This window comes from Petaurus breviceps, unplaced genomic scaffold (genome assembly GCF_028583685.1).
Source record: "Petaurus breviceps papuanus isolate PSGF00001 unplaced genomic scaffold, PetGlider_PUasm1.0 532, whole genome shotgun sequence".
In the NCBI taxonomy this organism is placed as follows: domain Eukaryota; kingdom Metazoa; phylum Chordata; class Mammalia; order Diprotodontia; family Petauridae; genus Petaurus; species Petaurus breviceps.
Window position 1 is genome coordinate 1,315,881 of NW_027186361.1, and position 27,912 is coordinate 1,343,792.

The 27,912-nt window shown below is 42.2% G+C and overlaps 1 protein-coding gene across 1 annotated transcript in view; it reads right to left on the bottom strand.

The window, feature by feature from the left end:
• Positions 1-7,865, bottom strand: part of LONRF3 (LON peptidase N-terminal domain and ring finger 3) — a 24,122-nt gene extending 16,257 nt beyond the window's left edge. The window contains 3 exon segments of the mRNA XM_069102186.1: positions 1,054-1,176; positions 2,855-2,973; positions 6,766-7,865. Of these exon segments, the coding sequence (XP_068958287.1) occupies positions 1,054-1,176; positions 2,855-2,973; positions 6,766-7,567 (1,044 nt within the window). The 5' untranslated portion in view covers positions 7,568-7,865.
• Positions 7,866-27,912: the final 20,047 nt, after the last annotated feature.

The following is a 27,912-nucleotide window of genomic DNA, read 5'->3' on the forward strand; positions in this document are numbered from 1 at the left end:
CTTATCTCTGCTGTTTTTCTCTCTCACCCTATCTTTCCTCTCATTCTCTTTTTTTTCGCTCTCACCCCCTCTTTCATCTCTCTGTCTCACCTCTTATCTCTCCTGTTTTGTCTCTCTCACATCCTCTTTCTTCTCTGTCTTGCCTCTGATCTCTCCTGTTTTTTCTCTCACCCCCTCTTTCCTCTCTTTCTCACCTCTTATCTCTCCTGTTTTTATCTCACCCCCTCTCTCTTCTGTCTCACCTCTCATCCATCCTTTTTTTTCTTTGTTACCCTCTCTTTCCTCTCTCTCATCTCTCATTCATCCTCTGGGACTCACCTCTCATCCATGCTCTTTTTTCTTTCTCACCCTGTCTCTATTCTTTCCCTCCCCTCTCATCCATTCTGCATTTTTTTTCTCTCTCATCCTCTCTGTCTTCTTTTGCTTTTTGGAGGGCAATTGGGGTTATGTGACTTGCTCAAGGTCACAGTCCTATTTTTTTGTCTAGTTTCTGAATCCAGAGTTTAACTCAGGTTCTCTTGACTCCAGGGCCCATACTCTATTCACTGTGCCACCTAGCTGCCCCTCTTTCACCCCCTCTTTCCCCTCTCTATCTCACCTCTCATCCTTTCTCCTTTTTTTCTCTCACCCCCTCTTTCCTCCCTCTGTCTCACCTCTCATCCTTTCTCCTTTTTTCTCTCACCCCCTCTTTCCTCTCTCTCACCTCTCATCCCTCCTGTTCTTTTTCTCTCACCCTCTCTTTCCCCTCTCTCACCTCTCATCCATACTGTTTTTTCTCTCTCACCTCCCTTTCTTCTCTCTGTCTCCTCTCATCCATTCTGTTTTTTCCCTCTCCCTTCTCTGTCTCACCTCATTTCCACTGTCTCTGTTTTTTTCTTTCTCACCCTCTCTTTCCTCTCTTTGTCTCACCTCTCTTCCATTCTCTCTGTTTTTCTCTCATCCTCTCTTTCCTCTTTCTCACCTCTCTAATTCTCTCCCAGACAAGGAGAAATGGGCAGCAGGCCAGCCCCTCACTGCCCACCAGAGTTATCTAAGAGAGCTGGCTTGACTCACCTTGGCAGCTTCACACCTTGCGGTCCAATTTTCCTCTTCCAAAGCCACACAGAACAGGAACTCTCTTAGGGCTTCTTCTGTATTTCCCAGCATGGCTAAGGCTTGGCCTCTGTTTAAGTGACCCTACAAAGACACAGGGCCTCTTATTCAAGCCCCACTTTAGCAAAAATCTGCCTCACCTAAGAGTCAGATTAGAGAACCTTGGATTTTATTACACACACTGAAGCAGGAGTGGTCTCAATTGTTAAAAGAGATATAAGACAGACCCTGAAGGTTCTGACATTCAGGCTAACTCCATCATTTTACAGACTGGGAAGCTAAGGGCAAGGGAAGAAAATGGAACTGGCTAAGTTTCAATGGACAGTGCTTTGTCATATATCCCATGATCCTCTGGACCATGAATTTTGTTACTGTTTCTTGTCCCAGATAACATATTGTGAATTTTAACAGAGGCCTTCTAGAGACTATGTGCCAATGCAATTTGGGGCATCATGGCAGGCCATCGCAAAAGAGATTTAGGGGCAGATAGGCCTTCTGATGCCTTGAAAATCATGCCAAATGCCACTGTACTTGTCATATAGAGAACTATCTTAGCCTTTTTTTTCTTTCTTTCTTTTGTGGGGAGGAAAGCAGAACAATTAGGATTAAATGATTTGCCCAAGGTTAGTAAGTGTTAAGTGTCTGAGGCTAGATTTGAACTCTGGTCCTCCTGACTCCAGGGCTGGTGATCTATTCACTGCGCCACCTAGCTGCCCCCTCAGTCTTTTTCTTTTCTTTCTTTCTCTATTTTTGAGACAATCAGGGTTAAATGACTTTCCCAGGGTCACACTGCTAGTAAGTTTCTGAATCTGAATTTGAACTCAGGTCTTCCTGAGTCCAGGGGCTGGTGCTCCACCCACTAGGGTGCCCCCTAGCTGCCCCCATCTGTCGTTTTCTTGACAGATTACCTGGAGTTGGATGGGGGTGGGGGTAAGGGGGAACTCCTTTTGCTAATGAAAACCAGCATCTTTTCTGCTCCTCATCGTCAGAATTTCATAGGCAACTGAGAGCTGAAGTTGGGGGGGGGGCACAGAGTCAGTATGTGTCCTAGGCACAATTTAGATATTGGGTTTACCAAAACACTAAAAGCTACTGAGAGGTAGGGCTCCAGGCTCCAAATAAATAAAGTGGGGCTACATGTGTCTTAGAACTCTCTAGCAAACAAGCTGCATTGATGTAACATACAAACTTACATTTAAAATATTCAAGTGAAGGAGGGGAAAAAAATTGGTCAGTCTGAATTCTGGAAAATTTTCCACCTCCAAAGAGCTGCTCCAAAATCAACTGCTTTCCCTGCTAGGGAAAAGGCACCAGGAGCCCCTTTTTACCTTTCCCAAAAGGCCTCTCCAACTTGGAAGTTCACCATTATTGAATGTTTAGGTTCAATTAAGCCCTTATTTTAAAATGTGAATAGAATACCTAGGAGGGGAGGACTTTGAGGGGTACATCTTCCACTGGCATTATATCAGAGAAGAAGCAAAAGCCAAAATTAGTGCTTGGGGACCTGCCTCTGGGGGCCATCTTTTAGATGCTGGAGGACAAGGGACATCTGGCAGATATAGGCTCATTGAGAACAGTGCCCATTGGCTCCTTTCTTTGACCCCCGTGCTCTAGATCCCCTTTGGGGCTAGCCTTTAAACATTTTCTTAGCACCCCCACACCTGTGGGAACTGATAAAGCATAACTGTTGGGGGGGGGAAGAGGAGATCTTCCCTCCTTGTTTCTACCCAGAACAAACCCATCATCCAATAAGAACACGCACCTTCAGCCAACGGGGCTGGAGTCTGCAGGCCATGTCAGCATCATGCAATGCAGCTTCAGGACGCTTCAAGACAGAATTGATCTGAGATCGGTTGCTATAGAGCAAGTAGTCATTTGGAGCTGTTGATTGAAACACACGGTAGCATACGGTCTCATCAATTACCATCAGCACAGAGCCCTAGTTCTCTCTGGGCTGGAGCTGGATGGCTGAGTCCCACTCCAAGAATCAGGTGCCAACCGGTCCACACTCGCCCTGGCTGCCTGGCAAATGATCCCTGAAGCTGGTCACCACTTACCATTTTATAAACCACTGTCATTTTCTTGCTAGCGTTTTTTTTGTTTATTTTTTAGGTTTTAGTTTTGGTAACACTATTTTCACCCTTGACGAGCCTTTAACCCATCTGCATTGGAATTTTGCCATCTGTAAAATAAGCCTGGAAATAAGCCTTGCTATTCTGTTACATTTAACTGTGCAGACCTCCCCAAAGTGGGAGCCAGGTGTGAGAGTTTAATCCTTTTCCAATCCAGTTAGAATCATCCAGACCAAATGCTTCCTGGCTAAAAGCACACTTCTTAACTGATTTAATAAATGCATGTTAACCAGGGGCTGGGCAAGTGTTACAATGAGATAATATTTGCGAATAAAGAGAGATAATATTTGTAAAGCACTTGGCAAATCTTAAAAGCACTATCTAAATGTTAGCTGTTATTATTAAAACATTAAGAGTATGTGAATGATTTAGCATAGATCCATCCCCCACTACTGGACAAATAATGCCAAGGACTTGTCCAGTTAGAGCCAGGTGGCCAGCAGAATCTCTATATACATTGGGCAGCCCCTATGATTGAAGGGCAATTTCCCTAGGGAGAGGAGAAATTCATTTGGGACAAGGCACTCCACTAATCTCCCCACTAAGGCACGAAAAATAGAAATGCTTGGGAGGGAAAAGCAGATAGAAGAAGCAAGAACATGTAATCAGAGAAAGGCTGATTTTTGTGGTTTCTATTTTCAATTATATCAGACTCTTTGTGACCCCATTTGGGTTTCTTTTTGGAAAGGGGGCAAAGATACTAGTGCGGTTTGCCATTTCCTTCTATAGCTCAATTTACAAGATGAGAAAATTGAAGCAAGCAGGGTGAAATAACTTGCCCAGGGTCACATACAGCTAGGAATTCCCAGAAGCTGGGTTTGAACTCAGGTCTTCTTGATTTCAGGTTCAGCACTGTATCTATCTACAGCGCCACCTAGCTGTGCCTAGGAATTAGCAAAAGCACAGAAAGGCAGAGCTGCAAGGGCCTTTGTACATCATCAAATTTCAGAGATGGAAACTCTCAAATACAAATCAGAAGCTACCTCCACCCCACCAAAGGGCATCTGGCTTTTGCTTGAAGACCCCTGGTGACTGAGAACTCAACACATCTTGTGGCTGTCCATTCCAAAGTGACCTCCCTAAAATACAGGTCCCATCTGACCTTCAATCAATTCTACTGGGAATTGGGACCTCTTGGTATCAAATATAAAATAGCAATATAAAATAGCAAATGCTGTTTGGCATTCAAAGCCCTTCATAACCTGCCCCTCCCCTGTCTTCTGGAACATTCCCTCCCCCTCCCCCCATACTCTGCAAACCAGTGACACTGGAGGCTTTGCTGAAGATTCTCCATTTCTACCTCCTCCTGGCTTCCTTCAAGCCTCAGCTTAAAATCCCATCTTGTGCAGGAAATGTTTCCTGATCCCCCTTAATTCAGTACCTTCCTTCTGTTAATGGGCTCCAATTTATCCTGCATAATGCCTGATGGTACATAGCTGTTTGCATGTTGCAATTCCTAATTAGCCTGAGGCCCTCCAGAGCTGGGACTAGCTTTTGCCATTTTTTGTACCTACAGCACTTAGTACAGAGCCAGGCATATAGGTGCTTAGTAAATGTCTGCTGACTGACACTGAACCAGAATGTGACTCTCTGCTGTTTCTCCCCATTATTAATAAATAATAGCTAACATTTATATAGTGATTTATATATTGCTTCTAGTTCACATCTAGCCCAACCTACAGCAGAGGAAAATGAAACACTGGGAAAAGAAGGGTCTAGCCACACAGATGGGAGGCTAGAATTAGAAAATTACTCCCAAACCGGGTAGATGAAAATGGGGAGGGGGTGGCACAATGAGACTTTCTATTCTCCAGGGACTCTTTCTTATAGGGTCTGCTAAACCTGCTCTGATTTCACTGAAGATGAGGGGGGGGGGGCGTTTCTGGGAAAGGGGGAGGGGGTTCATAAAACCATAGAGCTAGTCACAAGGGACCTCAGGGGTCAGGGTGGGACTTTGGTGCCATAACAGTATTTTTTTTTAATTAAAAAAGGTTTTTTTTAAGCTTATCCCAAGGATTTCAAATCACCCTTTTCAGACCTTTTTAGAGCTCTGCGTAATTTGCTAATAAGCATCACCTAAGGGTGGGTGACAATCTTTGATATTTTTTGCTGGGGTGAATCACAGAATGTGGACAATGGGTCCAAAGGTACTTTTCTATATCTTAATCTGCAATCTTTCTTGGGTACTACATGAAAGAATGACAGAAAGTCATATACCATTTCCTTTGCATGGGGACTTGTAGTGGGGAGGGGGGAAGGGGGAGAAGCCTCCAATTCTGCCTGTCCCCCAGCAATGCTGGTCACTGTTCCTTTCCTTCCCGTTCACGTTTTTCCTCGATGTGTAATATCTTGCTTTATAAATTGGACGCCATCCCCCTGCTTATACCTGTTGCAGGCCTATGACGACAGTCAACAAGTAGTTCCAGTCTTGCCCATTTGCGTCAATCCCACAACCTCTCCAGTTGCCCGTATTCCAGACGCCACAGCCATTGGGGGGGGGGGGGGGGGGTTTTTCCCCTCCGGGGCCCCCCGGGGCCCTTTCTAGCTCAGTTCTCCTCACCCCCAAATTTCCTCTAATTCAATCCCTGGGTCAGGCCACCACCACCCTGCAACGTAGCAGTACTGGGGAGATGTATGGGGGGCGGGGGGAGGCGCAAGGGCTACTGAGTAAGGAAAGGGAGGGAGAAAGGCGGCAGCAGCAATCAGAAAAAATAGTACCCTCCGAACTGGCCAAGGGGTCCCAAAGGCTCGCCTCAGGAGCTCAGCCCGACCCCCTCCAAGCAGACACACAACTCCGAAGCTACTACCATAAACTGCCAGACCTGGGCTTAACTAAACAGGGAGGCCAGCAGGCCTAGACGATCGACGGCAAGGGAGAATTGATCGAGCCAAGGGGGCGGGGGAGGCAAAGCAGCTCTTTCGGCCTGGAGAATCGTGGGATGGTAAACAGTAATCCTGACTCACGGGCCAGTTGGGTGATCGGCACCCGCTTCTACCTCTCTTCCCTCACTCCCAGGGATGGTTTCCGAAACCCTGGCCCACTTCAGTTACCTCACCCATTACACAACCCGGGCCGGGAGCCGGGCCTGGGCCGAGTGGCCGAGCTCAAAAAAGGGCTTATGCAACGCAGTGCTCTCCTGGCCTAATTCCACTCGCGACTCGCGCGCGGAAGGGCATCCATGCACCCCTAAAGTTACCTATCCACATTGAGCCCCACGCCCCCTCGGGACCGAACGATCGAGAGGATTAAACAGAAAGACCTGAGGCCCCGACCCTGAGCTAGCCAGACTGACGCACGTGAGCACACACCCACCCGCCGCCCAGTCAGCGACACACACTGCCCCGAGTGGGCACCTGCGGCACTCGATCGCCCCCCTCCCCACGGGACCTCCTGGAGGGTCGGGCGTTTCGGATGGGTGCAGGAAGTTTAGACCCTCCTCAGGGAAAAGTTGGTGCCCCAAAGAGAGTGAGGGGACAGGTTTCTCCACCCCCCCCCCCACCCCGCGGGCCGCCCCGCCCCCACCAGAGCCCCGATCCTTACCTAGGTCGAGCGCCTCGCAATACTTCTCCAACGCCAGCTCCGGCTTGTGCTCCTGGTACAGGCGGTTGCCTTCGTGGCGGAGCCGCGACGCCTGGGTTGGGCCCGGGAACCACTTGGTCAGCAAGTTGCTGAGCAGCACATTGACCCTCAGGCGCTGTATGGGCGGCGGCGGCACCGGCACGAGCTGAGGAGACTCGCCCGATGTGGACGCGCTGCAGCTGACGACCCCAGGCCCAGGGAAAACGCACAGGGTGCAGCGGCGCTCCTGCTCCAGGCACACTTTGCAGAAGGTGTGTCCGCAGGTTAGGGACACCGGATCGGACAGGAAACCTTGGCATTTTCGGCATCGGAACCCATCCCAGGGCTCTACAGGCAACTTGGCCACCTCCACTGCCTCCTCCGCATCCTCCGGGGTCTCCGCCGCCGCCGCCGCCGCCGCCGGGGGGGGCAGGTTCTCGCCACCTTCCTCCGCTGCCGGGGCGAGGAGCTCCTCTCGGAGCCTGATGCTCTCGGCCAGGCAGCGCACCAGAGTGTCAAGGTGCTCGGGGCTCAGCTGCCGCCGCTGGTACAAAACCTGGTACAGCTCGAAGGCTTTGAGGACGCTGCCTCTGGTTGCCAGGGCGTCCGCTTGCTGGAGGATCGCCTGGCTCTCAGGGGTGAGAGGCAGTATCATTTTCAGAGGGGATGCCTCTAGGAAGGCTGGACGCCCGTGCATGCCCGACGACGACGCCACCACGGGAGGCTCGGAATTCCTGCCCGCCGAGTGGCGAAGCATCGGCCCCTTACGGGGATTGGAGCTCATGGTGGATGAGCGTTGGAGGTGCCTACAAGCCGCGGGGCTGGAGGCGCCGCTGGAACAGCACTCTGGAGAGCCGGCCCGATAGGGCCAAGACCCAATCGGCCTCAGCGGCTGCGGCGGCAGCCGCTGCGGCGATCACCGGAGGTGCTGGAGCTGCGGCAGTGGGAACAGCGACTGGAATGACAGAGACAGAGGCTGCTGGCGCAGCAGCGTCTTCGGAGACCCGGGCTCCTGGGGATGACGAACTGTGTTTTTCAGCTCTCCGCAGAGATCCTACACCCATTCCGTGCGCCCCGCGGCTCCTGATAACTGTCTCGCCTCTGTGCCTTTTTATATAAACTCAAACCACGTGACAACCGAGTTGCCTCTCATTGGCCGGCGGCGAGAGAACTGTTACAAAACCTGACGAAGGGTTTTGTAACAGTTGTGAGCTCCCTCTTCTTTTGGCTCTGCATTTTTCGGTGTGAGTGTGAGTGTGAGTGTGTGTGGGGTGCGTGTGTACGTGTGGCGCGAGTGTGCGTGGCGAGGTATATGTGTACGACTTGTGCTAGCTAGATGCGTTTTAGGATGATGTGTATGTATGTATCTATGCGCGCGCGCCCTAGCTTATGGGTGCTGTGCGCCTGTGCCTTTTGGATGTTGTTGTTTACCCGCCTTACCGGCAAATCTTTTGCAAAAGCAAAACTCACTGTCTTTGCTTTTGCACCAACAGCTACCCTAGCCCACCAGCGAGCTGCACGTGCATGCAAACCTTTCTGCACATAGAGTTTTTTCCCCCAACTCCGGTTCCAACACGGCTGGACAATCATTGCCTGGAGAGAACCCTGGTGGCTGCACAATTGAGGGGGGGGGGTGGAGGGATGGAGGGAGAGAGGTTTGCAGACAGCAGTCTCTTGAGCAGGGTTGATCTAGTGTCTGCACATACCCTCGAGTACGAACATTCTATTCTTTCGGGTGGTTTGCTGCAGGAGTAGAGGGAGGGAGGGAACCCAGTCCCCTCTGGAGTGGGGAAATGGACAGGGCTTGAAAGGGCCTTCGAGGAGCCTAGTAACCTTGTAGGTCGGGGCTAGCTGACCTCTGAGCGTGTGTGTGTGTGTGGGGGGGGGGCATAGGGAATTGGGGAGTGGACAGTCCAGATCTTCCTTCTCGATCCACTGAGGATAATAGGATCCTTCTAGGAGCCCTGGAGGGAGTGGACATGACCTGTCATAGAAGAGGATCAGAAAATACAGATAAACCAAGCTGAAGCCCCCAGGGAATATTTGGTTTACCATCCAAATTCTCTAAACGGGTTCCCCTCAGCCCCTGCCCTCACTATCCCCCTCCAGCCCTATTTTCTCCTGCATCAAAAGATAAGAATCGAACTAATTGAGTTGTGAGCTCCCCACCCCATCTGACTTCCAGGGATCCTGCATCACAGCCTCACAAGGCTTACTCAGCCATAGTAAGGGGCTGCTTGGGCAGTAGCAGCCCCCCACTTCTGCAAAGAGGGGTAGATTGTCTGGACTCAGTTTTGAGGAAGATCTGTGGTCAAGAAGGGAAGATATCTCCCTGACAAAAATTAGCATGTCTGGAGGCTAGTGTGCAACTGGAGGCAATCTGAGAATTCCTGCTCCACACACTCCTTCTCGCTCTCCCGATCTCCCCCCTTCCCCCACCTTCCCAATCTCCCCCTTTCACGGTCTTGTGATTCCCCCAAACTTTGAGCCTGATATTCTCTCCCATCGCCTGCTCTTCCCCTCCCTCACTCCTCTCAGATCCTTTGGGGCCCTGTGCCAAGTTGAGGGGGGCGACAAGGGAAGTTAGATACAGGAATTGTGCTGTCACTGGTCTCCAAAAAATTATGGGTGCATATTAGCAACTGGTTAGGAGGGGTTTTTCATCCTGGGATCCAAAGTCTATAATGGTACAATGACTCCAAATGACCCAGTGGTTTCTAACCCCAAGGGACATACCTCACAATGAGAAGAGAAAAGGCTACATATATACTGTATGGGGTAATATACATTTACACTACAATGAATAATTATACTAATTACAAGGTAATTTATTCTGAGGTCTGAGAAGCAATCCACTGGAGATCACCAGTGGCCTGGGGGGGCACCCTCCTTCTGAAGGGGGTAAACAATCATGAAAAGTATATTTGGGGAGGCCAGTTCTAAGCTGACTCAGGTATTTTAAAATCTTGTTTTTATTGATTAATCTTATTGATTTTATTATTTAACATTTTATTTTATTATCACATCACTTTAATTTCCAAATATATCCCTCCCCTACCAATACCTTTCAAAAGCAGTTCAACAAAAATCAAACGAGTCATAATATATGTAAGAATACACACACCCACTGTCTGCCACTTCTGCAAAGAGGGGAGCATGGTCTGTAGTCAATTTTGAAGGAGGCTGGTGGCCAAGAAGGCAAAAGCAAAGACATTCCTGACCAAAAAAATTGGCACAAGTAGATGCCAGAAGCAGTACAAGAGAAATATTAAGTCTACTTAATACTGTGTGTGTGCAAGGCTTTGTGCTTGGAGCAGATACAAACAGAGAAGAGGGCCCTGCTTTCGAGGAGTTTGTAATCTGCTTGATTACACATGATGGAAATTTACTTGTGTATCCTAGATCCATAGATTTAGGAACTTAGAAGTCATTTAACCTTTATTTTACACTTGAAAGCTCAGTCCTCATGGACTGTCCCTCCATTTCACCTGGTTAAGCACAGGGATAGTCACACCTTGAATCCTGCCATCCATGCATTGTAAGTGATTCACTTTCATGGCCAAGAAATCTGAGTGTGTACTTCAGGAAGGAACCAATAGGGAGATACTGAAAATCAGAGATAGAGAGATGTCTGATCACAATCCATTGTCAGCTGGACTTCTCCTAGGTCTCTAACCTTCAAACCCTTTACCCATACATTGGCAACATTGGCCTCCTTTCCCAGTGCTGACTGACCCCTTGGTGAGCTACCTCAGTCCTGCACAATCTTGAAATGTCCAGTTTCTGGGTCGTGGGAAAGATCAAGCCTTGCTGAACAATGGAATGTGACCACAATCTCCCTCCTCAGCTCCTGCCCACAGACTGCTATGTGCCAGGCACTGGGCTGAGTGTCGGGGATATGAAGAAAGGCAGCAATCTAATGGGAAAGACAACATGAAACCATCTGGCTACAAACTCTATACAAAGGAAATTGGAGATAGGGAGGGAATGTAGAGGGAAGGCACTAGCACAGTGGAGATTTGGGGAGGTCTTCCTGCAGAACCTTGAAGGAAGCCAGGGAAACTGGGAGGCAGAGGTGAGGAGGGAGAGCATTCCAGGCACAGGAGGCAGCCAGTGAAAAGTCCCAGAGTCTAGGGATGAAGTGTCTTGTTTGTGGAACAGCTGGGAGGCCAGTCTCACTAGATCAAAGAATATGGGGAGATAGGGGTTGTAAGAAGACTGGAAAGGTAGGAAGGGACCAAATTGTAAAGGGCTTTGAATGCCACACAGAGGATTTTATATTTGATCCTAGAGACGACAGGAAGCCATGAAACAATACTGACCTTGTCTGCTATAAATTTATTTTTGTTTCACCTCAACTGGTCACTCACCGCAACACGACAATCTACTGTTCCCTAATTGATTCACTATTACATTCATCACGATGTCTCTGTCTCTCTCTCTCTCCTCTCTCTCTCTGTCTCTCTCTGTCTGTGTCTGTCTGTCTCTCTCTCATGCTCTCCCTCCTCCCCTCTCATCCTCAATATCTCCCTGTTGCCTCTTTCCTTTAGTATACAAACATATACCTTCCCATACTGAAAAATAAAATAAACCTCCCCTCCTGCTTGATCCAACCATCCCTTCTAGTTCTCCCCTTTCTCACCTAAACTCCTTGAAAAAGCTATTACCTCAGCCTCTACTTCCCCAGATTTGCTTCTAAACCCTCTTTAGTCTGGCTCCCCATCTCATCATTCAACTGAAACTGTTCTTTCCAAAGTCAGCAATAATCTCTCTTTAAAAAAAAAAAAAGCAATTGAGATTAAGTAACTTGCTCAAGGTTACAGGGCCAGTTATTTCTGGGTGTGGTGCTAAGTATCAGAGCCCAGATTCGATCCCAGATTATCCCAACTCTGGGGCCAGTGCTCTTACTCACTGAGCCACCTGGCCGCCCCTTACCAATAATCTCTTAATTGTCAATTCCAATTGTTTTTTCTCAGTGCTCATCCTTTAAGATTTCCCTGCAGCCCCTGACACTTGATCACTTTTTCCTGGATCTTCTTTCTCTTCATCCCTTTACCTGTCTGACTAATTCTTCTCAGTCTTCTCTGGTTCTTCATCTAGGTCACTCCCACTAACCACGGGTATCCCCTAAGGCTCTGTTCTGGGCCCTCTCCTCTTCTCCCTCTATATTGTCTCACTTGGTAACCTATCACCTCCCATGGATGTAATCAACATCTCTATGCAGATGACCCCTTTTGTATTTGTGTGTTTTTATTTTTTTTTAATGTATATTTTGGGGTGGCTAGGTAGTGCAGTGAGTAGAGCACCGGCCCTGGAGTCAGGAGGACCTGAGTTCAAATTCGGCAGCAGACATTTAACACTTACTAGCTGTGTGACCTTGGGCAAGTCACTTAACCCCAGTTTCCCTACCCTCCCCCTCCAAAAAGCAAAAAAAAAAGTATTTTTTTTTTTAGTATAGCAGGTAAATAAGGATTCATCACAGCCTGGACTGTTTTGTTTTATTTGTTTATAAAGTGAATTCAAACCTCTGGGAAGAGGACTGGAGAGCAGAGTTAGATGCTCTGCAATAGTCTGTTCCCCTAGAATTGGGCTCTAGATTATCAGTGCTAATGAGAGGACAATACAGGCAGCCACTAATTTACAAAAGATTGGTCTTCTGTGGTAAGTGGCTGATGGGAATTTAGGAAGCTAATTAATTCTCCAGATCTTAACATCTACAGAGGGTTTAGTAGTCACTTCTTAGAAGTTCTAAAACTAGGAAACAAAGGGTATTTTTCATAGATACAGATTCTGATTCATCTTTATGGGGGACTTCTTTAAATCTAGTGTTCAGTTGAAAAGGTTTTGCACAAAATCAATGCAGCTAGAATTAAAAGACAAATGGTGGAGAAAAAAAATCTTTGAGATAAATTTCTTTGATAAATGTCTGATATGTAAGATCTAGTATGTAAAATATCTTATATATGGAATATATATTATATATGAAAATCTTTATGACAAATTTATCTGATAAATGCCTGATATTCAAGATAAATATGTCATATATTATATAGCATATGAGGCATTGAAATAGATTGCATATATATATATTTGTGGCAAATTTCTCTGATATACAAAATATATGTTATATATTATATATCATGTTTTTCATGTGGAATTATATATGGATTTTCTATATTGTAGATATGGATTATATATTTACATATATACATCTTTGTGGCAAAATGTTCTGATAAATGTCTGATATCTAAGGTATATGTTACATATATACATATGTATCTGTGGAAAATTTCTCTGATAAATGTTTGATATCTAAGATATATATAGCACCTATATTGAGTACATATTACATATGTACTAAAATTAATTATGTACTAGAAATTGATATATAATATATATTCATTTTATATAAAAATCTTTGTGGCAAATTTCTCTGATAAATTATATCCAAAAGATATACATGTTATATATTATATAGCATATATAATTACATATGAAATAGATGTGTTATATATGGATATTTTACATATATATCTTTGTGGCAGTTATATCTGATAAATATCTGATATCTAAAACGTATATAGAGATTACATGTAATATATGGAATTGATATATTATATATAATATTATTATGGCAAATTTTTCTGATAAATGTCTGGAATCTAAGATAGATTATATATTGCATATACACATGTAGAATTATATGTTTGGAATATATATCTTTGTGGCAAATTTATCTGATAAATCTCTGACATCTGGGATATGTATATTAACTATAATGCCTGTTATACTTAATATATTATATGGAGAATTATATATGGAATTGATATATATGTGGAATATATATGTGGAAAATTTCTCTGATAAATTATATCTAAGAGATATATGTTATGTATTATATAGCATATATAATTATATATGAAATTGATATATATGGATATTTTACATATATATCTTTGTGGCAAATTTGTCTGATAAATATCTGATATGTAATACAGAAAATATATTTTCTATATAATATATGTAATATAGTATATTACATATTATTTATAGTATCATATGTGGAATTGACATAAATATATGAGAGCAAGAGCCATTCCCCTATAATTAGTCAAAGAGTATGAAGAGGCCATTTTCAAAAAAAGAAATACAAACTATCAAAGAACCATATGAAAAAAAGCTTCCAAATCCCTAATAATAAGAGAAATGCAAACAAAATCCAGTGTTCAAGAATGTGGCAATCATTGTAATCCCAAACACTAATTAATCCCAAAGTCATTTCCCTTTGGCTTCTGGAATGCTTTGCCTGATATTGTTTTTAACAGCATGTTTATCATTTTAATTAATCTTTCCGCTGAAGATTTTTAAAAATTAGTTTGCATTCCCACAGCAGCTGTGGCTTTGTAAATATTCTCTAGTCATTGTCCTTTGTCTATGCCGCCTATCACCAGTGAGGCCCTGCCTCTCTTTGCTCTGTTTAATCTGTTCAATCTTCCAAAGTAATTTGTGTACATATTCTTTAGAGGTTTTCAAGATCCCATGGTCTTTCTGGTTTTGCAAAACATTTACAAAAATTATCTCATCTCATCTTCATGACAACCCTGGGAGGTCTGTGCTATTATTATCCTTGTTTTATAGATGATGAAAGAAGCTGAAAAAGGTTAAGTGCCTTGCCCAAAGTCACATAGGTAGGAAGTATCTGAGGGTAGATTTGAACTGAGGTTTTCCTAACTACAAATCCACTATTCCATCCACTAGACTACAGCTGCCTTTACCTAAGTTAAAAGCCCCTACACTATGGTCCCTGTTTTTTTTCCTTCCTCCCTCCACTCCAAGTCCACAAAATGTTTAACACAGAAATTATAAACTGACTGATGGGGTGGGAATTTATTGGGTGACAGGAGGAAGCTAAACTGAGATTAGCCATTGGCCATGAGTAATTTACAAAGAGAATAAGAAGCATGTAGAAAATGAGCTAAAAGCTTACATCAATAAAATACATAAAGAGCAGATCAATGAATTGGGATGCAATTAAAATAGAAAAAAATTAATCACCAGTTAAACACAAAATTGGAAACCCTGAAAATCAAAGAGAGATTAATAAAATTGAAAATAAGAAAGCCATTGAACTAATAAATAAAATGAGGAGCTGGTTTTAGGGGAAAAAATAAAATAGATAAACCATTAGTTAATTTCATTTAAAAAAAAAAAAGGAAAACCAAAATATCCAGTAACAAAAATGAAAAGGGTGAATGCACCACCAATGAAGAAGAAATTAAAGCAATTATCAGGAGTTATTTTCCCAATTATATGCCAATAAATCTGACAATCTAAATTAAATGGATGAATATTTATAAAAATATAAATCGCTCAGATTAATATAAGAGGAAATAGAATACTTAAATAACCCTTCCTTAGAAAAAGAAATTGAACAAATCATCAATGAACTCCCTAGGAAAAAATCACCAGGACCAGAAGGATTCACAAGTGAAAATTCTACCAAACACCTAAAGAACAATTAATTCCAATACTACATAAACTATTTGGGAAGATATGCAAAGAAGGAGACCTACCAAATTCCTTTTATAACACAAATATGGTGCTGATACCTACAATAGGGAAAGCAAAAACAGAGAAAGAAAACTATAGATCAATTTACCTTTATACTAGGAATGCAGGGCTGGTTCAATATTAGGAAATCTATTAGCATAATTGACCATATCAATAGTAAAACCAATAGAAATCATATGACTATCTCAATAGAAGCAAGCATTATCTGTAAAGGGGATATGCTAGAGGCCTTCCCAATGAGATAAGGAGTAAAGCAATTACCAACACTATTATTCAATATTGTTCCAGAAATGCTAGCTATAGCAACAAGAGAAGAAAAATAAATTGAAGGAAAAAAAATGGGCAATGGGGGAACAAAACCATCCCTTTTTGCAGATGATACGATGTTATACCTAGGGAATCCTGGAGAATCAACTAAAAACCTAGTCGAAATAATGAACAACTTCAACTAAGCTGCAGGATATAAGATAAATTCACATAAACCATCAGTATTTCTAATGACTATGAATAAAGTCCAGCAGGATGTAGAAAAAGAAATTCCATTTAAGATTACTAGAGATAGAAAGAGAAATTCCATTTAAGATAACTGTAATACTTTGGAATCTACCTACCAAGACAAACCCAGAAACTATATGAACATGATTACAAAACCTTTTTTGCACAAATAAAGACAGAGTTAACAATTGGAGAAATAAATATTAATTGATCATGAGTAGGCCAGGTCAATATAATAAAAATGACAATTTTACCTAAGTTAACTTACTTATTCAGTGCCATACCAATCAAGGTAACAAAAATAATTTTATAGAGCTAGAAAAAATAATAGAAAATTCATCTGGAAGAATAAAAAGTCAAGAATATCAAGGGAATCAATGAAAAAAAATGTGAAGGAAGGCAGCCTAGCAGTACCAGATCTCAAAATGTATTGCAAAGAGGCAGTCATCAAAATATTCTGGTGTACTGTTGTTTAGTTGTGTGACACTATTTGAGTTTTTCTTGGCAGAGATGGTGAAGTGATTTGCCATTTTCTTCTCCAGCTCATTTACAGATGAAGAGACTGAGGCAAACAGGGTTAGGTGACTTGCCCAGGGTCACACAGCTAGTAAGCATTTGAGGCAATTTGAACTTGGGAAGATTTGGTCTTACTGACTCCTGGCTGGGCATTCTATCCACCACAGAGCCACCTGGCTACCCAAACAGTCTGGTACTGGTTATAATGGGGTGGTGGGGCTTAGACTCCAAAGAACCCTGAGATCATGTCTCTGAAAGTAACCCAGTCCCACCCTCCCACATCCCCCACACTCCCGTGAGAAAATTTTCCCTTGTTGCAGGCCTGACTCTGTGATTCCCTTTTCAGAGCAATATCTCCCTGTTGCCTCCTTCCTTTAGTATACAAACATACACTTTCCCATACTTAAAAATAAAATAAACCTCCTCTCCTACTTGATCCAGCCAGCCCTTCTAGTTCTCCCCCTTCTCAGCTAAACTCTTGCATATGGAAAAAAACTTATATAAAACCTAATATATGGAATATATATTATATATGAAAATCTTTGTGGCAAATTTCTCTGATAAATGCCTGACATTCAAGTTCCCTTTTCAGAGCAAACATAGGGATACTGACTCAAGGACTCTTTTTCCCATCAGATACCCAAGGTCCATGCCTCTGACCACTCCCTCAGTGTCTGGTATACCCCTACACTTTCCCTTCCATAGTTCCCAGAGACACCTGGACCCTTAGATCACCTAATTAGCACACCTGACATTCCTTTCCATGCCCCTTTTCTATATAACTTCTAGATTAACCTCCATTAGGGTACACAGTCCCCAAAGGGACTTTGCCTGCTTCTACTGGCATTTCAGTGTCTTGACTGAAAGACGACTTGGCTGTGTGAATTCATTCCAGGAGACTCTACCTTGGCATTCTCAGGGGCCCAGCACCCCCAAAATCTCTTTATTTAAGAAACAGAGTTTGGGCAGCTAGGTGTCGTAGTGAACAGAGCATCAGCCCTGGAGTCAGGAGGACCTGAGTTCAAATCCAGCCTCAGACACTTAACACGTACTAGCTGTGTGACCTTGGGAAAGTCACTTAACCCCAATTGCCCTGCATTCCCCCCTCCAGAAAAAAGCAAAAGAAACAGAGTGGTGTATCAGTGGAATAGATTAGGTACACAATACATAGTAGCAAATAACCATTGTAACCTATTGTTTGATAAATCCACAGCTTTTGAAGTCAGAACTCACTATTTGACAAAAATTGCTGGGAAAATTGCAAAGCAGTTTGGCATAAACTAGGTACAGATCAACCTCTCACACTGCGTACCAAGATATACTCAAACTGGGTACATGATTTAGAAAGAAAGGGTGATACCATAAGCAAATTAGAGGAGAATGGAAAATTTTACCTTTTAGCTCTATAGATGAGGGAAGAATTTATGACCAGACAAGAATAGAGAGCATTATTGGACATGAAATGGGTAATTTTGGTTACATTAAATTAAAAAGGTTTTGCACAAACAATGCAACCAGGATTAGAAAGGAACCAGGAAACTGGGAAACAATTTTATAGTAATTTTCTCTAATAAAGACCTCATTTCTTAAATATATGGAAAACTGAGTCAGATGTCCAAGAATATGAGTTATTCCCCAATTGATAAATAACCAAGGAATATGAACAGTTTTCAGATGAAGAAATAAAAAATATCTATAGCCATATGAAAAAATGGTCTAAATCACTATTGATTAGAGAAATGCAAATTACAATAATTCTAAGGTACCACCTCACACCTATAAGATTGGCTAAATATGACAGAAAAGGAAAATGACAAATGTTTGAGGGGATGTGGAAAAATTGGGAGGACTAATACCCTGTTGGTGGAGTTATGAACTGATCCAACCATTCTGGAGAGCAATTTGGAACTATGTCCAAAGGTCTATAAAACTGTGCATACCTTTTGACTTAGTAATACCACTACTAGGTCTATATTCCAAAGACATTTTTTTAAAGGAAAAGGATCTATATACACTATACAAAAACATTTGTAGCAGCTCTTTTTGTGGTGGCAAAGAATTGGAAATTGAGGGGATGCTCTCAGTTGGAGAATGGCTGAATAAGTTGTGGTGTAGGATTGTGAGGGAATATTATTATGCTATAAGAAATGACAAATAGTATGCTTTCATTAAAATCTGGGAAGACTTGGATGAACTGACGAAAAGTGAGATAAGTAGAGCCTGGAAAACGTACACAGTAACAGCAGTATTGTAATGATGATCACTTGTGAATGACTTAGCTATTCTGATGAATACAATGATCCAAGACAATTCTGAAGGACTTGTGATGAAAAGTATTATCCATTTCCAGAGAAAGAACTGATGGAGTCTGAATGCAGATTGAAGCATACTTTTTTTCCCACTTTCTTGCTTTTTTTGTAATATGATTAACAGGGAAATATGTTTTGCATGATTTCACATGTATAATTCTTTTGTTTTGTTTTTGCTTTTTTGGGAGGGCAATTGGGGTTAAGTGGCTAAGGCTAGATTTGAACTCAGGTCCTCCTGACTTCAGGGCCGGTGCTCTATTCACTGAGCCACCTAGCTGCCCCTCACATGTATAATTGGTATCACGTTTCTTATCTAACAATGGGAAAGGGAGGGGTAGGAAGGAGGGAGAGAATCAGAATTTTAAAAAATTTAAATGTTAAAAATAAATATTTTTTCAAAAGAAAACAAAGGGTTTGCTGTGTACATTAAGGAAATTGAATGACAGTTCTAAAGGATGTGAAAACAGTATTTAGCAGTAGGTTTGCCTCTAAGGACTAGCTCCAGCCCCTTCATTAGGGATGGAATCATGGGTAAGATCACTTAACTGTTTTGTTCCAGTTTTCCCGTGTTCATTTGAGTGAGAGAGAAACAAATCTCCTTATAGGTAATAAAGTTAATAAAAAAAAACTTTATTAACATTTGGAAATCCTCTTATGAACTGATCCCTTAGAATTTATATTGTACACCCCCTTCTTTTTAGAGAGGAGGAAACTTTAAGATCATAAGGTCACAGATCTGTAAAGGGAAGCATGATGTAGTGGACAGGGCCCTAGGTTTGCAATTGGAAGGATGATTCAAATCCTACATCAGATACTTTCTTTTCAACTGTGTGATCTTGGGTAAATCACTTCATTAGGCGCCTCAGGGGACTGTTTCCTTGAGTGCAAAATGAAGAGATTAGACAAGATGGTCTCTGAAGTCCCTTCCAGAGCTGGAACTTTCTACAATAACACTTGCATTTTCTAACTCACAATATTTGTAAAGTGTGTGCAGTTTTTCTGAGCACTTATGGAATGATAGGTGCCAGTCTGGAGGAAGTTTCTCGATGAAATCACAGGACCAAATAAATGCTTCCAATTTCATTTTATCATTTCATAGAGAGCTCTTTTTTTGGTTTGTTTTAATAACATATTGAGGGCACACTTCCAATAATGGAATGGTGGAGTCCAAGGATATGTTTATTTTTGTAATTCTTAATGAATACTGCCTAACCACTCGAAAAAACTTCCAAAAGTTGGCAATTTCACCAGCAATGAATATCCCTGTTTCTCTACAACCTTCTCACATTGTTTCATTTATTTTCATTCTTTTTTTTTGCCAATTTCATGGGTTTTAGTTGGAATCTCAAAGTTGCTTTAATTTGCATGTGTTTGTCTATAAATGATGATGAGCATTATTTTAAATGATTATTAATAACTTGCTTTCCTTCTTTTGAAAATTATTCGTAGTTTTTAACCATTTGTCCTTTATGGATTGGATATTACCTTTGTACATTTTAAACAGTTCCTTTCATGTTTTAGATGTCAAGTATTTTATTTGTCTTATTTACCATAAATATTTCCCTATTTCCCTAATCTGTTTTTTTGTTCTTTTCCTTCCCTCTTTTTTCCTTCCTTCCTTCCTTCCTTCCTTCCTTCCTTCCTTCCTTCCATCCTTCCTTCCTCTCTTTTTTGCTCTTCAAGATATTTTTGTTCTTCAGAAATTGTCTCAATAGTAACAGTTGAGGTTAAGTGCCTTACCCTCAGCCCATTGATTTGTACCTCTCTAAGACACTCCTCCTTTAATATGTTGGTTTCTAATGATCTGTGTGCATTACTGAGGAAGGCATTATATGTTGTTCCTAGACTATAGGCCTGTGCCTTTCCCAAGTGCCAGTGAAGGGCTGAATTCTCAGTCAACACGGCAGATCAGAGAGGATCCTGAGTCCTGGATTCCTAAGAGTGACCAATAATGGAAACATACCATCTGAGGGATGGTTCTTGATGACCACATCTCAGTAAGATAAGTTTGATCTGTTGTCCCAAGCCTGAAGAATGTTATATCCAGAGTGGCCTTGGAGTGGGATCAAGCCCAGGGTGAGGTTCAAGGTTGGGAGGGTGATTCAATCCAGGCCACTTTCCCTCTCTCTTTGTGTGGGCTCCCTCACCTATTAATAACAAAAGGCTGACTTCATTAGCTGCTAGGATTAGTAACCTCTTAGTGGTGGAAAAATACAGCTATGCAATTAGTCCCAGTGCTAGGCTAGAGAAAAGTCAGAAGACTTGATTATTTCCCTTCCCCCCACCTCTATGCATGCTGGCTATCCCCACAACAGAAGTACTGGGGGCTAGGAAGGAGAAGGAGCTTGAGGCTTCAGGCTCTGACCTGGCCTGGCCTACTTTCAGGACCACTGAGATGCCTACCACTCCCAGATACTTACCCTGAATTGGGCTAATCCCAAGTGGGCACTCACTGCTGCACGATAAGAAAGACCAGTTATGGCATTCGTTGTATTGGCCCCTCCAAACTTCTCTTCTCAAGTCACCTAGATCACCTTTGGCTGTTGTGATTTATACCCACAATGTTCTCTCCTTCCAAGAGGAGCGGAACATGCTGTGCCTGACTCAGGAGCTGGCTCCCTTTCTCCTGGCATCCTGGTCAGAAGGAGAGACCTTTTTTACACTGAACTGATGAATTAAAATACCCTTATTAAGCACTTACTATGTGTAAGAGAAGCATAAAGCACTATCTAATGCATTTTCTTTTAATTTTTACATGTTATTTTCACATCAGTTAACAAGACCTTATATGAGTGTCTCCTGGCACTCAGGTGGCACAGTATATGGAGCACTGGGCCTGGGGTCAGGAAAACCTGAGTTTAAATCAGGCTTAACTGTGTGACTCTGGGCAAGTCATTTTGCTTCTGTCTGCCTCAGTTTCCCTATGTGTAAATTTGAGCTAATCACAGCACCTTCCTCCCAGAGTTAATAATTTTCAATATTTATTAATATTAATAATTATTATTTAACAATATTTATAAAGTGCTTAGCACAGTGTTAGACACATAGTATGTACTTAAATGTTATTTTCCCTCCCTGGGTACAGCATGCAGGCCCTGGGGGGAAGGAAGAAGTCAGAAAGAAAGAAGGATCCCAGGACTTTGACTTGGACAAGGTCTTACAGATCACCTGTTTTTTTTCACTTGCTAGCAGAAGAGATCAAGGGCCAGACTGGGTTTGTGACTTATTGAGTATGAGAGCTGGGTGGGGAGGGAAAGCTGCCTCAGGTATAGCGCAGAGGGCACGTATAGCCCAGAGGGCACACTTTTTAAATTATATTATAAATGATCTTATTTCAATGTTGAAAGCATTGGAGTGTTACATGCATTATATTGTTTGAACCTCTTAACAATCCTGTGATATGGGCTCTAAATTTGTTAGCTTTCTTATTTTACAGATGAGAAAACAGGCAGACAGCAAGTAAGGGACTTAACCCAAGTCACACAGCAAATGAATGTTAGAGGCTCTATTTGCATCTAAGTTTTCTGAGCTCTAAGCCCCACATTCTATCCATTTCCCCTTTGCCCACTCTCTCTGGAAATGTCACATGCTCTACAAAGATGGTCCAAAATTCTAGAGGAAGAACACCCAGAACAAAATGTTTAACTGCAACAGGGCCTAGAAATGCTCTCTGGACTTGGTGGATATAATAGCTGAAATGTGCAAAACCCTCCATCATTTGAGCCTTCTAATACCCCAGTGAAGTAGGTAGTGTTAATTAGTAACAAGTCCATTTTACAGATGTAGAAACTGAGGCTCAGAGGAGAAATTCCTCTGTAAAATGAGGAGATTGGACAAGATGACTTCTGAGTTCCTTTCCTATTCTAGATCTATGATTTTATGATCTTACTTGTAGGTTTGGGCAAGTCTCTTTCCCTGCCTTAGTTTCCTCCACCATAAAAGGAGAATTAATTAGATGGCTTACAAATCAATGACTTGATCAAATGGGGAGATCAGGAAAGACTTTCTATAGGAAGTAAGTAGCTCTTGAGCTGAGTTTTGAAAGAAGTTAGGGATGTGGGGCGGCTAGGTGGTGCAGTGAATCTAGCACCAGCCCTGGAAACAGGAGGACCTGAGTTCAAATCCTACCTCAGACACATAACACAAAAACAAGCCGTGTGACCTTGGGCAAGTAACTTAACCCAATTGCCCTCCAAAAAGCAAAAAAAAAAAAAAGTTAAAGAGGGCTCATTTAAAAAAGAAAATTTTTTAAAAAGCAAATAAAAAATATTCTAGGGGCAGCTATGTGATGCAGTGAATAGGGCACTGACCTTGGAGTCAGGAGGACCTGAGCTGAAATTTGGCCTCATACACTTAACACACTTAATAGCTGTGTGACTTTGGGCAAGTCACTTACCCTAATTGTCCTCCAATAAAACCCAAAAGAAATTAGGGATGCTAAGAAGCAGAGGGGAAGGCATATGTTCCATGCCACAAAGTGGGGGTGCCAGGGAGGGAGACAGATTACTCTACCCCTAGCAGCACTCAAGAGTAGTTCTCAAGAGTGCTATGAGATGATCAGGAGTATAAAGATTGTGTCATAATGCTATGATTTTGTAGATGTGAGAACTCTCTCTGCCAGGACAGATCACAAGCCATCAATAGCTGAAGTCAGATGGACCTGCCTAAGGTTTAAAGGAGGGAAGTGACCTGTCCCTGGCCACACAGCCAAGAAGTGTCCTAGGTGGGATGGAAACTCAGATCCTTCTGATGCCAAGTCTTTTGCCCCACCCACTGCCCCTATCCTCTCCTGCAAGATAGTAAGATTTTTTTTGGAAATTTTTTTTGGCTTTCTTTTGGAGGGGGGAAAGCAGGGCAATTGAGGTTAAATGACTTGCCCAAGGTCACATGGCTAGTAAGCGTTAAGTGTCTGAGGCCGCATTTGAACTCAGGTCCTCCTGACTCCAGGGCCCGTGCTCTATTCACTGCACCACCTAGTCACCCCCACTACAGATGAAACCTTAAGAGCAAAATTACACCCATTTTACAGAAAAGGAAAACTACAGCTGACAGACAGGAAGGGACTTGTCCAAGCTCCCACTGTTAAAAGGCCTTCCTATCTGTAAGTGTCTTGCCACTGCCTCCAGACCTCCCCAGTTAACATTCCTTTTACATGGGTGTTGCTAAATGGTTTTTGTCCAACATGATATAGGCCTACTATGTGTAAGTCCCTGTATTGAATGCCTTCCATTCAAAGAGGGAACAAAGTAGTCACTTTCAACCTGGCCCTTCCTCAACTCATCCTATTGGTCACCAACCCCAATCTTAACTAAAGAGAAGACAGGGCATAGACTATCATGGACTGGTAGCCAATCAGGAAAGGGTGTTTAAATCTATAGACTTGAAATTTAACTCAACATTCTATTCCATAAGTGTTTATTAAGTAATCTATCTTTGGGAGATACAAAAATAAAATAAAATCTGTCCTCAAGATGCTCAAAATCTAGGAGAGATGAAACAAATACAAAAGAATCAGAATACAGGACTGAGTGTGAATGTGCCTAAAAGAGACAGAATTTAATTCAGATGAAAAAATGTATTAACTGCCTATTATGTACACATACATACATGTATCTATATGTAGATACATACACATACATATGTGTGTATATGTATATGTAAATATGTAAGAGCCTATCCCCTGGGCTATGGATACCAGTGTCTGCCCTCAAAGAATTACAGAATACATAAAACTAGCCTTGTGACCTTGGGAAAGTCACTTAACCCCAATTGCCCTACCTTCCCCCTCCAAAAAGCAAAAAAAAAAATAAAAGAATTACAGAATAAAGCACCCTGAGTATTCAGAGGAAGAAGGGATCGCCCCGAATTGGGGAAGGCTTCCAGAAGCATTGGGCCTTGAATGCTGGGTGTTATGTTAGCAGGTGGAGATGTGGCTTCGGGGAGAGCATTCTTGGTGTGAGGAATGGGCAGCACAGAGAACTTTGAGAATGATGAATTATTTGACTGGAACATAGGAAAGGGTGTAGTGGGAGATGAGAAGCCAAAAAGGAAAACTGGGGCAGGATATGGAAGGCCAGACTGAACTCTAGTCAAGAAGCCACTGACACCATCTTCAACCCAGAAGGTTTTGTCTCTATACCTCAGTACTTATTCAACTGTGAATCAGGTAAGCTTCTGTCCAGAGTATTCAAAAATGGAAAAAAAGGCACCTCAATTTGGCAATTTCCCAGAGCTAAAATTACAAAGTGAAGGCAGATTGTTTTATGTATCTTTCCCTAGGATAGGAAAAAACATTAGTGCACCTCCTATCCCCCTCCTCAAAAGCAGATCTGTTTTCACATTCATCATAATCAGAACCAAGTGAGGTAGAACAGTAGTTAATTTCCCTTTCCTCCAGTGGCGGTACTGAATGACCGGCCTTCCCTGGACTGACTATGGAGGCAAGTGAATGAATGAAAAAACACTTGTTAAAACAAAACAAAACAAACAACTTGGAAAGATGACAGGATTCTGACGAGTGCTTTGACCAACTGTGACTTTCTGAAATATACTTTCCATCTCTTAATGGAGAGGCCTAGAGAAGACAATAAGACATAATGTTTTTGACCATGGCCAATGTGTAAATGCTGCTCGATTGGTTCTGCTTATTGGGTACAAGGGAGAATTTGTTGTTATTTTTTTTTAACAGAGAAGAGAATGAGAAAGGGTAGTGATAGTGATGCAAATAGTTATATAAGACTCTCAAAGAAACATTTTAAAAAGTACATAGAGCAGAATAGAAAGTGCTTCAGAAGGAAACACAAGTGAAACAGTTTTGAAACTAATATGCTGAATTTATTACATCCTAAATACTGTGCTGAGTATATTAGAAGCAAAAAAAGTGGTAGATAATGGATATTAGTGGTCATGGACAATCCATTTTTTTGTCTTATGTATGTGAAATGCCCATATTTGCTAGGTTTGTCAAGTTTAGAATAGCCAAAATTGTAAAGTGGGTTTAAATAAATGGACTTGGTATTTGCCAGGTCCTGTATTAGGTACTGGGGATATAAATATGAAAATGACAGTCCCTGCCCTTAAAGAGCTTACATTATTTTTTTTAATTATTATTTATTTTTAACATTAAAATTTGGGGGGTTCTGAATTCTCTCCCTTTCACCCTTCCCCTACCTGTTATATAATAAGAATGTGATGTCAATTGTACATGTGAAATCATGTAAAACATATTTCCATATTAACCATGTTGCAAAAAAAAATAAAAAAAAATGAAAAAAAATTATGCTTCAGTCTGCATTCAGACTCTATCAGTTCTTTCTCTGGAGGTGGACGACATTTTTCATCTATGGAAAACATTTTTCATAATTCCTTCAGAATTATCTTGGATCATTATATTGATCAGAATAGCTATGTTATTTACAATTGATCATCCTTACCATATTGTTACTGTGTACAACGTTCTCCTAATTCTGCTTACCTCACTTTGCATCATGTCATATAAATAGTCCCAGGTTTTTCTGAGAGCATCCTGCTTGTCATTTTTTTGGAGGGGGGAAGTCAGGGTATTTGGGGTTAAGTGACTTGGCCAAGGTTATATGGCTAGTTTTTGTGTTAAGTGTCTGAGCCCGAATTTGAACTCAGGTCCTCCTGATTCCAGGGCCGGTGCTCGATTCACTTCGCCACCTAGCCGGCCCAAGAAGCTTACATTCTTAAAGCGAGAGTAAGCAAAGATTGAGGAGTTGTGGCCAGAAAGGGAATTTGGTCAGATACCTGTGTGGTGAAATCAGAGGGGCTTTAAAGATACCCCTGTTCCCTGGTACTACCCCCGATTCAAATGAGACCTGGAAATCTTACTCTTACAGTTATTCCTTTGGATTAACCCCCCCCCCCATTATAACCTCCCTTAAAATGAATATCCCCCATTTCCAAGCTGCATGGTCTTTTCACCTTGCAGGATAAGGAGAGACCAGAAACACATCCACACAACTTCACATTGTGACTAGATACTTAAATCTTTAGTCTCTAGCTAGTGCGGTGGTTGCAAAATTCAGAAAAGAGAATTTTTGAGTAGGTTCTTGAAGGATCTTAGCAGTTTTCCTAAGGATTTACGAAGATGGGATTTACCCAATGTTCAAAAATAATGATGATGAATCATAGCTGTGAGAAAACAGGTTTCTGTCTTTCTTATGAAGTTATTTTAAAAGTGTTTCTTTATGAATCATATGAAATTGATTGCAAGCAAAAATTGTCGTCTTCATAAATATTTTTTGTTGTTGAGAGAAAAAAAGATCTAGCTTAAGGCATTTTTTTCTTCAACCTATATTTTAATTGAAAAATATTTACAGCACAGTGAGAGAGATGATGGAATATGGAAAGATGTGTTTTCATGATTCTGGGTTACATCATAATAAAAGAATAAAGTGCTCTGGGTTTGGCTGCACTAAAGCCACAGGCAATTGGGGATTATTTCTGGATTCGAAGAACACATCTCTTTCTTAGATCATTCATTTCTTTCAGGAATAAATTTCTTCATTCTTGAAACATTGCCATTGGGACATAATAATAAGAAAAAGACACATAGATAGGCATTAGAAGAAGGATTTCTCTGTCTAGGTTAGTTTCAATTCAAGAAAAGAGAAAGGAGGGAATTTATCATTTCTGAAACAGACCTCCTTATGAAGGGTGCTTCACAGTAACTGGGTTAATGGGGGGAGCGGGGGGAGAGTTTCCCATTCCTAATTTCCTACCAGATGTTCAGCTTTTGGATTTATTTGCACAGTTCACTCATGGGAACGGATCTTTGGGAAATCGAATCCTTCAGCAAGATCTACTAAGCCTTGGCACTTGCAGCTCCTCGGTCCTTCTTGCTTTCTGATTGGACCCTCTCTTTGAACCTTGGAGCCAGGAGCTCCAAAAACTCCATTTCAGGAGGGGGCTCAAGAACCTCAGTTCTTCATTGCCCTCCAACCACTCTCTCTTCCTCTCTGATTTCAACTGGCACTTCAAAGTTTAGAAATATCACCATCGTTCAGCTGTTCTACTCACAGCTCATTAGTAACCTCTACTCTTTGATTGGAACTTGGAGCCACGAACCCCCCAAATGTCCACTTGAGGAGGGGAGCCAGCTGTCAGCCAGGGCCTTGGTCAACCTCCACCCTCTAACTGTTGCATAGCCCTTTCTGCCTCATGGGGCAGCATTATCCTAGAATCTGAGGATTGAGAAATTTCATCATCCTACAAG